General features: G+C 36.9%; 3 protein-coding genes across 3 annotated transcripts in view; all 3 read right to left on the reverse strand.

Moving 5' to 3' along the window:
• Window positions 1-126: 126 nt before the first annotated feature.
• Window positions 127-5,662, reverse strand: LOC100178828 (phospholipase B1, membrane-associated-like). Its single transcript, XM_026834671.1, has 9 exons — window positions 5,517-5,662; window positions 5,166-5,271; window positions 4,600-4,651; window positions 4,324-4,470; window positions 3,709-3,888; window positions 3,252-3,356; window positions 2,844-2,939; window positions 2,555-2,617; window positions 127-2,491 (listed from the first exon to the last, which is right to left on the reverse strand). Exons 1-9 carry the CDS (start codon window positions 5,599-5,601, stop codon window positions 2,201-2,203), a joined length of 1,125 nt encoding a protein of 374 aa, XP_026690472.1. The 5' UTR covers window positions 5,602-5,662; the 3' UTR covers window positions 127-2,200.
• Window positions 5,663-5,744: 82 nt separating this feature from the next.
• Window positions 5,745-6,491, reverse strand: LOC113474271 (phospholipase B1, membrane-associated-like). The gene is made up of 2 exons (XM_026834672.1): window positions 6,226-6,491; window positions 5,745-5,892 (listed from the first exon to the last, which is right to left on the reverse strand). The coding sequence occupies exons 1-2, from the start codon at window positions 6,407-6,409 to the stop codon at window positions 5,807-5,809; spliced, it is 270 nt and encodes an 89-aa protein (XP_026690473.1). The 5' UTR covers window positions 6,410-6,491; the 3' UTR covers window positions 5,745-5,806.
• Window positions 6,492-7,735: 1,244 nt separating this feature from the next.
• Window positions 7,736-11,266, reverse strand: part of LOC100176510 (phospholipase B1, membrane-associated-like) — a 3,824-nt gene continuing 293 nt past the window's right edge. The window contains exons 2-9 of the mRNA XM_009860487.2: window positions 10,868-10,986; window positions 10,626-10,677; window positions 9,930-10,076; window positions 9,433-9,612; window positions 9,156-9,260; window positions 8,655-8,750; window positions 8,392-8,454; window positions 7,736-8,144 (exon numbers count right to left, since the gene is read on the reverse strand). Of these exons, the coding sequence (XP_009858789.1) occupies window positions 7,833-8,144; window positions 8,392-8,454; window positions 8,655-8,750; window positions 9,156-9,260; window positions 9,433-9,612; window positions 9,930-10,076; window positions 10,626-10,677; window positions 10,868-10,986 (1,074 nt within the window). The 3' untranslated portion in view covers window positions 7,736-7,832. The remainder of the gene's footprint in view (window positions 8,145-8,391; window positions 8,455-8,654; window positions 8,751-9,155; window positions 9,261-9,432; window positions 9,613-9,929; window positions 10,077-10,625; window positions 10,678-10,867; window positions 10,987-11,266) is intronic.

An 11,266-nucleotide genomic window follows, 5' to 3' on the forward strand; every position in this document is an offset into this window, starting at 1 on the left:
CTGGAAATATTTCTACGTTTAGGTGGAAATACCCGCAGTTTTTTTCATGACTCTCTGATGCGTTTAATGTATCCTCACGCATCACTAATTGCTCTGAAACATTATACCTCTCTATCCATCATTTGCAGCTATCCGGCACTTCTAATTTAAGCCGGCCACTTTCACGCACATGCTAACATATGACAGATGGATAATGCGACCATCCAGCTGTAACAAATAGCCATTCTACGTTATTTATTTATATGTTATAAGTACCGGTATCTCGTTCTCTCGACTGGCAGTACAATATGTAGTAGTAACGTGGTTTCGACCGTTATATAACCCAATGCTTATCTGAGAACAAGATTCACCTTTAAAATGCATGTTATCACGCTTAGGATAACATTGTTCGATCTTGAGTGACCTTTTTATGTCTTAGATAAGCAAGCACCTTACACACACCTCACTTGACTCACAGAACCAGTTTAGAGCATCAGTCATTGTTTTCCCATTGCGCTACCACGGCCAACGACAACGACACAATTAGAAAAGGAAAACTGAGAGATAAGCTTACTTGTAATATCAACTACAGTGTTAGGTGACACCTAAACACGCCACTAATTTTACTCTTCAATCGCTCTCATATTACTTGACATTCTAAACTTGAGCTACTCGAAAAGTAAAACAGGAAATCTCAGTTACAATGACTTAACGCGACGTGGGAGAGAAAATTAAGCAATTACAAGACATCTCTTGAGATCTAAGAGCCCTCTCTTCTCTAGCTTTTACCAAACATTATTTCGTTGCCAGGTGTGCCGCTCAAGGCCCACACCGCGTGATATATGGTACGCAGTGGTCACGGTTCTGCTGCAAAAGTTCGAGATATGTTGTTGCAGTGTGGTTTTGCTCGGCTGCAGTTTCGAACCCAATCAACTGTGTCTAGGTTCAACATGATATAGTCTGCGTTATGTATTATTCATGTGTTTAAGCCCGTGGCGATTGATACCATAAACACGGCACCGCAGGACAGCCCAACATTTCGGGTAACTCAAGGATTAATTAAAATCTAGTTTTTCGATCTATGATTATGCAAAAAAACAAACAACGAAAAGTGATAGACATATTTCTAAAACAGTTCACTCTTTAAGACAACGTTTTAGCGCACAGTTAATTTCCCATTGCATTGTTTTATAGCATGACATAATAAAATTGCAATACCTGTCTTTTAATATCTAGTTAATTGCTGCATTAATCTCCTTGTTTTACATACTTGGCCTTTTTCGGGCGACACCTAATTTCGCTATAAACGAAATCTACATTTAAGCGAGAATTCTGCACGGTCATACGTAATGACCATACCGTTTAGTCACGTAAACCAGGTTGCAGCTAAAAAAGCAAATTTGCTGAGACGCTGTTTTCGCCTTGGCATCGTTTTTCATTGACTCGAACCATACTCGCTGTCTTTTTGCGGCTTTAACGAGGCTCATACCCGCTGAGCATAACCATTTCCACCTTTAGGGCAGTCTATAGCATACTTTCGCAAACCAACCGACGCTGGTTTAGTTTCGTACCCGTAAGTAAAACCTGTCGCCCCGACAAAGGATTTACAGATTAGTGTTAAACGACCAGCCATTCGCTTGCAGCTATTTTCTTTGCAACTTGTTACAGTTCTTTGTTAGCGTGTCCGCCCGCTTAACAAAGCAACAAAAACAACCTATGGTCTAATTGCACGTCCTCTGCGCGATAATTGTTTGAATTAGAAGTCACTTTTACTGTTCCATTCAATCGGCTGGTGGATTTATATTCATTGGACATGAAAAACTTTTAATTTGGACACGGCTTTGTTACTGTAAACACAGCAACGAATAGTGTATACAACGCATGGCAGAATTGATATATAGTCATCATTTTCCAATTAAAAACATTCGGCAATACTTTATCTGATGACATACGATACGTTGGAATAAAATTAACGTTTTTATATCAGCTGTCCCAAAAAGTTCGTATTGTAGTACAAGGTGGGGTAAGATATGACATGTTTTCATTCTTTAGAATATTTACAGAATTATACAACCGCAGCCTTTATTTAAATAGTTAGTTGTTAAAAACACCACCAGGAAATGTTATGTACTTTGGGTGCTAACAGTATCCCATCTTACCCCACAGTGACATACATTATTCCTGGTAGTAAGAGACTAAATGTTGAAAAATATTGACTCCGCTACAATGCGATTTCATAAACAACTTCGGCTGCTTTCGGTTTCGAGTGCTTTCTCGACGTAATGCAAATAACCACTAACATCTGAAGCAGCAATGCTACGCCGGTGACCACGAGCAAAGCGATGCCCCAGTCCGGAACGACTTGAGAGCAAGTTTCATTGCAAACTACTGTAGGATCGGTTTGTGCTGGTGATGTGACTGCCGGCTTTTTAGTTGTTGTTGCTTTTCTATTTATTATGGCATTGGAACTTTGTTGGTTGCTATTTCTGTTCGTGTAAATGTAAGGATTGTCCTGGTGAAATATAATTTCTAGTTAGGATGCTATGAATCTGTTATATATAGGATTATTATATACCTTCGTTGGACATTTTAAATCTTTAATTCCCCAAACGGTCGTTTTCGATCCGACGGGTTCCAGCTGTAAATGCATATTTGTTAAAGGTTACCTCACAACAATTTAAATACATCAGGTTTTATACTTCCCCCCAAAAATATTGATACCCCTAAAAATAGCTCACTGGGTGAGCAGTTATTTTAAAGTCACTATTATAGTGCATTTTACATGTCTCTAAAATGTACAAATTATATAGTTGTGACTGACAAAATAGCTGACAGCCCAGCAGAAATTATACAACAGGATTTACCATGTTGTTCCACAAGTTCATTCCTGCCAGAGCCTGAGCTTTAGTGCTAAAATGAAAACAATCCACTGCAAAATAGGTTGAATCCACCTCGCCGTTCTAGTAAAATCAAACATTTAAAAATTTTAAAACTTGACTGAACTATCTGTATATCTAGTTTGTTAGATTGGTTTTTGTCATGCCATAAACTAAAGCAAAGTTTCGAATATTTTATATATAGTTCTGTGGGATAAGAAAGGACACTTTTAGTTCATAATATCTGAATAACCTGATCGTGTATTGAACAATTAACAGCGCCCATGTGAGTTGTCAGGATACTGTTTTATAAGTCCCATCTTACCCCGCCCTACTATACTGCGTTTTTTACAAAAAATCAGTACTGTTCACTGATCGAATTCATGTACGTTTTACCTCTGTACACGGTAGCACAGTGTCTTTTATAAACGGTTGTATAACGACAGTGAAATCATTCTCAGTGTCATATTTTCCAGTTGCGATCAATTCCTCAGTCAACCTCTGCATAAAAAACATCGTTAACTTAACTGCCTATAGGTAACTATCTGGTGCCACTATACTTGTGTTGTCCTACCTTTACCAAAGCGTTTATATGTTCCCATAGCCAGGTTTGTTTTGTAACGACTAAACGTTGCATATCTCTTGTTAACAGCGACATTTTTTGTTGTTTATATCTTTATATTAAAATCACCATACTGTATTATCAATATACCTGTGTACGTATACAGAGCATCAATCATTAATTACGACGACCCAGTCACTTATTTCTTATACAATGGCAAAAGCTGCCGTGTTAAAGTTTAACAACAAATTGAATGAAAGTTTCATACATGACTGCATATTGTTTTCAAACCTGGTATTCATCATTGACGGCTTTAATAACTTCTATCTCAGTATCGTTCGCTGTCGAGACATAGTTACATTCTGCGGCCTGTGCCAATCTACATGCACGAGTAGACCCGTAGCCATGCGCCACTTGCTGTAATAAATGAATGTCCCAAATTTCCACGAGGTTCACTAGCGTTCTTGGCAACTGTGGATATAAAATACTAGACTGAAACTAACTGTATAGTAGAATGGGGTAAGATGGGACACTGTTTTATTCTATTTTCTCGTCCCATTTGGTAGAAAACAAAGAACAATCAAAGAAATATAAAACCTTATATCTTCACGACTCCCATATACCGTTGTTAAATGTTTAAAACTCGATTCGGATATTTGAATATTATGTTTTAAAGTTTTCCCGTCTTTCCCCACCCTACTATATAATCCATAGTTTAACAAGATGCATGATTTTTTATTTGAAAGAGAAAAAATAAATATACAGATTGGGGGTAAAATACTGTCCTGCCTACGGTCTATAGTCTTTATAGAAGAGTGTTTTTAATTGTTATGACCACGACTTGGGAATATAGGTTTTATATGCTTACCTAACTATATATTTATCTCACACCACTATATAGCTTACCTCTGCGTGTAAAATGTCTAGCCCTTCCTCCAGCGTTTTAATATAACTTTCCGGCGAAGCACCGACAGGGTCTCTATCCAGCGCACACAAGTCATTAATGCCGATAAAAATCGTCACCACTTTCCAATCGTTTTCAAAGTTTGTTCTCTGCCACAAAAAAAGTGAAAGTTTTTTTTTTCTTTTTCATGTCAATATCATGAAAAAATCTCTAATTCAATATATTTCAAGTCGTAATTAATAAATCGATTCGTTTTTTTGCACTAATGTATTGCATACCGAGTCGTTCTTCATTCGACCGATGAGTTCCCATGCTTGACCTGGTATTTCACTTAATAAAATAGTCAAAGGTTAATTTATGTTACGTGATACATATAGTACTGTGGAGGAAGATGGGACACCTTAAGCACATAATAACCAAATATTCTGATCGAGTTTCAAACAATCACCAACGGTCAACGGAAGTCGTGAGGATACGATTTTATAATTTAATAAATGTTCTTCGTTTACTACTAAATGGGACGAGAAAATAGAATGAAAAGGTGTCCCATCTTCCCCCACCCTACTGTATTAATATTAGCAAACACGTTAATGAATAAATGAATGTAACTTATTTATCCTCGTTTTTTTGTTGGATTTATATTTTTCGTAGCATTACCTGACAATTTAAACAACCCATATGGTACCACTACGTTGAAGCAATTGTCATTAACTATCTTGCGTAAGTAAACACTTGCCCGTAATGGTATAGCTTTGTCGAGCCTCGAGCTTATAAACTCTGTTACATAAAAGCATGCGCGGTGACCATTTGTCCTCTGCCCGATTTTATGGCAAACATACGTTACCTTGATCTTGCACCAGCTATTGCAGCGTTGAACCAAAGATCTCGTGTCTTGAGATCGGTACCAGTGGAATAACCCTTCACTTGTGGGTTAAACTTTTTCAAAATATCTAGAAATCGCATATTGAATTTAAGTAGGTTGGGTAAGATGGTTTATGCTTTTATTTTCTTTCCAGCCACAACGGCAGTCGCTATAACATGGGTGTTCTGGTTCATAAACCTTATGCCCGCTTACAAGTAACCACATATGTAACTTAGTGTTCATATTTTTCGTTATACCACGGGCATTTTGTTTTATACACCATGTACCCGCTTACGAGTTACCACGAATGTGACTTTGTGGTTATGTTTTTACTTGGTAATGTGATAGAGGTCTCCAGTGTATTATCTCCACCTGCCGACCACGACAGACCTCGAAATTCTCTTAAAATTCCAATCATGTGGGTCGCCTCTGCACCGTTCCCAGCCTGAACAAAATAAATAGTTAAATGTGTAATGTTACTTACTTCATCATTTTGTGGCCGTTATAACACGGGTGTTTTGTTTCATAACTTCGTGCCAGCAGCTTACAAGTTACCAAGTATATGTAACTTTGTGTAAGATAGTTAGAGCAAGTTCACACACTTTACGGAACAACAGCAGAGATTAAACATCATCTTCAAAATAACTTACAGTAATAGAATCGCCCATAGCTCCGACTACGTCGACATCTTGTGGTCGTAATTCATGAACTGGATACAAAAACAAGTCGTTAAGTTTTTGGTGGCGTCGAGCTTGGTAGTGAGCTAAGATGGGACACTTTAGCACATAATATCCAAATATCCTGATCGTGTTTTGAACAATTAACAACGGTCTATGGGAGTCATGAGGATACGGTTTTATAATTATTTGAATGTTCTTCGTTTACTACTAAATAGGACGGAAAAATAGAATGAAAAGGTGTCCGATCTTTCCCCACCGTACCATATTTACATGGCTACAGTATTTCTAATTTACCAACTGTTGCTGCTTGGTTTTGGTGTAATTATTTTTTTAAGTTAAACATATACAGATATTTTGATTACCCGATGTTGGTTTTGGTTCACATTGTAATTGAATTCCGAAATCGTTCGTTCCAGTAGTCATTTTAGCATCTCCCGCCGACTTTTTATCCTCCATTATTGAATCTAACTTTTCCATCTTTTTAATCCAATTCAATTCATCGTCTTCAAAAATAAAACATTTCGTTGGTATAATAACGTAAAACATATTTATCAACCACGCATTTATTATTTGGCATTCTTACTTAGCAGTTTTTTGCTCGTATAGCGTGTTTTAGCGACTGTTGTGTTTCTGCGAATTTCCACTCGTTTTTAAAATTAATTTGATACTCGCAAAACTTACTTGCAAAAAGTTAATGTTTTGTACCTACTGCAACCGTTTAACCAGAATTACTTTAATGCAAAACAACACTTTATATAGTCTAGAGTAGACTTATGTAACAGTCTTACTTGTTTTGCACTATAGTCGGCCTATATAGATTTGTTTTACTCACCACTTTTATAAAGTTAAAAATGACATTCACTTACCCAAAGTAGCCGATGTTATGGTCAAAAGAGACAATATACAGTAAAGCACAAACAGGAAGAATCGCCTATGCATGGTTCAGCTGCAGTGTACTCGTATTAAACACAATGTTTAACCGTTGTTGAAATGGCGCCTACCTTCAAGTGTTGTGCAACAATTACCAAGTCAAGGTAACAATCTCCAAACAAACTAATCATTACTTTTTATGTTAATGTTTTATAAGCACATAACGTTGTAAGTACATAAACAGTAAATTTTGTTTGGCATGGCAATACGCGTCAATACGAGTTCACGCATATTTCAAATGACGAGTTGCAGGCTGCAGCTTTTATTTTGAAATAGCGTTTTTTCTGCTGATTTTCTACTGTTATAGACATTTTGTCAAATAGTTTGTTTCAGTAAAATTCTTACTACGAGCGCGAGGTATTTGAAACTGAAAACGACCTTGGTTGCTCCGCCACGCGAGCATAAACATTTTGCATTAATTTATGGAGTTGAGTTTTCGGTTTCTGATTTACAGTAGGATGGGGCAATATGGGACACTTTTTAACTATATTTTCCCGTCCCATTTAGTAGTAAACAAAAACATTCAAAGAAATATGAAACTATGTTCTCATGACTGTCATAGACCGTTGTTATTTGTTTAAAACACGATCAGGATATCTGGATAATATGTGCTAAAAGTGTCCCATCTTCCCCCACCCTACTATATGTTTAGTTTAGAGAAACTAAACATACAAGAATTATAACAGCAAGTCGTAACTACAAGACATGTAATATCATATAAGTTAGTATTCTATGGTAATACCTTATTGGTCCTATTTTAAGTCAATATATTTGCTGCCAACTGAAACAATACAAAAGAATCACTTTAAATGAAAAGTCGTTATTTATTATCAGCTGTATCAAACTCGGTAACAGCACTTGATTTTTGTCGGTTCTTTTTTTTACCACAAGATTTTTACGTCTTTCTTTACACAAGAATCGTTCAACTCTAAAAGCACCAAATCAGAGTCGTTTTGGAATTTATTACAGCTATAACAAACATGCTACGTTATTACGTCTTGTTTATATACATAATTGTTGACCGACATAATAGGCCCCGCTACAACGCGATTCCATTTTTGTAAACTTCGGCTGCTTTCGGTTTCGAGTGCTTTCTCGACGTAATGCAAATAACCACTAACATCTGAAGCAGCAATGCTACGCCGGTGACCACGAGCAAAGCGATGCCCCAGTCCGGAACGACTTGAGAGCAAGTTTCATTGCAAACTACTGTAGGATCGGTTTGTGCTGGTGATGTGGCTGCCGGCTTTTTAGTTGTTGTTGGTTTTGTTGTTGTCGTTGTTGTTGTTGGGCTGTCGGTAGGAACTATGGCTGGTTTGCTGTTTTTGCTTGTGAATATGTAAGGATTCTCCTGGAAAATATTTATTTAATATGGTGGATGAGTGATGTTTTTATTTATTTTGATTTTCCCATTTGGTAGTGAAAAAGAATATTTACAGAGTTACATATAACCGTATCACCGCCACTGTATAAGAGCGTTGTTAAAAGTTAAAGGAAAACGATCAGGATATAGAGGATTTAGGTGCTAACGGTAACCAGCTTATTCCAGCACAGTACTATGAGTTAGATATGTAAGTTATAACTTGGTTAAATCTTACCTGCGTTGGACATTTCAAGTCTGTTATTCCCCAAACTGTTGTTTTCGATCCGACTGGTTCCATCTGTAGGTTCAAAATAATAATAATTAATATATTGTATAAAAGGAAATTATTTATCATCAATTAACAACGGTCTATGGAAGTCGTGAGAATAAGGTTTTCTAAATCTTTGAATTTCCTTGGTTTATTACCAAATGGGACGAGAAAATACAATAAAAAGGTGTCCCATCTTACCCCGCACTACTATATATCCTATGACGTACCATATTGTTCCATAAGTTTACCGCGGCCATGGCGTGACCTTTAGTGCTGAAGTGAAAGCAATCGGGCGCAAAATATGTCGAATCCACCTGACCGTCCTAATAACAAATTTTTAATTAAAAAGTTAAAATGAAATCCTAACTAACTGCTCAATTATGTTGTATGAATTTTCTGGAGACGAATTTTCTTGTTTTCGTAACAGTTGTAGTTAAATGTCATAGTGGCCGCACAACAACTTATAGGTAAATATAACCTTGATTTCCATGGGAGTCAATACAAACATGACAGTTGCTATATAGGATACTTTCGTCTCAAACAATTCGGTTTAACTGAATTTATTTTTTAAGTGGCCATAGTATTTCTACTAGACAACTACGGATAAGATTTCCCATTTCTCTTTCATTTTTAAGAGTTGCAATGCTTATTTTTTGCCTTCGTATTAACCACATAGTCTCACTGTTCTGGACATTTTATTACAACTGGCGGAAAATATGTACGTTTACCTCGGTGTACGGCAACACAGTGTCTTTTATAAACGGTTGTATAACGACAGTGAAATCATCCTTCGTGTCATATTTTCCAGTTGCGATCAATTCCTCTGTTTGTCTCTAAATAAAAAAAGACACATTACGCGACAGCGTTTTTTTTGTCTGGTTCCAAGGACCCACACGCCAACAATGGTAGCAGCATCGAGCCTCGAAACCGTAAAGGCAACGCGCTAACCACCTATTTGGCACTGATATATATTTCAAACATACTGCATATACAGTAATTTCAAACCTGGTATTCATCGTTGATCACTTTTATAACTTCCAACTCAGTGTCGTTCGCTGTCGAGACATAGTTACATTCTGTCGCTTGTGCAGCTCTACATGCAGCTGTAGATCCAAAACCATGCGCTACTTGTGGTAGTAGGTAAATGTCCAAAATCTCCACGAGGTTCACAAGCGTTCTTGGCATCTACAAGAAAAAAAACGTTTTGAACCACCAACGCTGGACTAACACAATTATGTAAACAAGAAAACCCTTATTCGCCACGACTCGGGCGGATATGCAGGGGATGTTTCGTTTTTTTGTTTTTGTGTTCTTAAAAGGCCGACGTTTCGTTTGCTACGTAACGGCAAACCCTAATAATGTCTTGACGCATGGCGGCCTTTTAAAATCACAAAAATAAAAACGCCGAGAGATGTTTTTTCACACCTAAAATACATATACCTGCATGGGGGAAACAACATATATACACGACTTAAGTTATCATAATCTTTCACTCTATATACTTCTGCGTGTAAAATGTCAAGTCCTTCTTCCAGCGTTTTAATATAACTTTCAGGTGAAGCACCGACAGGGTCTCTATCTAGCGCACACAAGTCGTTTCCACCGATGAAAATTGTGACCACTTTCCAATCGTTTTCAAAATTTGTTCTCTGGGAAAAGAACAGAATTCTCTGTGTTAAAATAAACTTTTCGTACGGTTTTTAGTAGGATTCGCAGTAAAACGTCGCAGCACCTAAATAAGGACAGCATGATTTTAATTTAGACGAAGTCGTCTTATGAAAATGGCAACGTGTGTATTCGTGAAACTGACGAAACATTACTATAACTGTGATACTAATCTGAGGTATAGTACTGCGGGGTAAGATCATATCTCGTTATAGCACTAAAACGCTATTTTTCCTGTTCGTGTTTTAAACAATTACCAACGCTCTTTTATAGGGTAACGGGAATACTGCTAAATGATTTTATAAATATTGTTTGGTTGCTACCAAATAGGCCAATAAAAGAAAACCATGTCCCGTTTTACTCCACCCTACTACATGGCATTAATAAAATGTTTAAAAAATCCTGAGTCACGAATGATTTACGACCCTAAGTAACTTATTAATTGTCCTTCAACGCATATTGCTGTGTTTGTTTTTCCTTGAATTAACCTTATACGGACGCCATGATAACCAGAGCCGTCACATGATGTTTACCGAGTCGTTCTGCATGCGGCCGATCAGTTCTCGCGCTTGGTCCGGTATGCCTCTATAAACGAAAAAAACAAAACCTAATTAAAAAAAATAAAAAAAAATAAAAAGAAATAATAATCAAGAAAAATTAAAAACCTTATTAAAAAAAATAAAAATAAAATTAGGAAAAATTAAAAACATAATTTTCGTAACGTGGGTTAAGGCGTTAAGCAATACGTTAAACAATTTGCAAACATATACGTTACCTCGATCTTGCACCAGCTATTGCAGCGTTGAACCAAAGATCTCGTGTTTTGAGATCGGTACCAGTGGAATAACCCTTCACTTGTGGGTTAAACTTTTTCAAAATATCTAAAATACATATCTAGTGAGGTAAAGGGAACAATGGAGTTAAAAATAAACATGCACTGTATCGTACACTCGTAACCACAGACGCCGTATATAAATCGTTCTATATTGAACGGGGGTGAAAACCAAATTAGAACATAGAATTAAAGTCAGAATTAGCCCCATTATCCTTAATGGCGTTTTGGAACTTTGTACTAGTAATTCAAATTTGAAAACAGCATACAAGCGATAAACTGCTTCAATTGAGTTTTTGAACTGCTTGCGCTATAGTAGGGTGGGGGAAGATGGGACACCTT

This window comes from Ciona intestinalis, chromosome 5, assembly GCF_000224145.3.
Source record: "Ciona intestinalis chromosome 5, KH, whole genome shotgun sequence".
In the NCBI taxonomy this organism is placed as follows: Eukaryota; Metazoa; Chordata; class Ascidiacea; order Phlebobranchia; family Cionidae; genus Ciona; species Ciona intestinalis.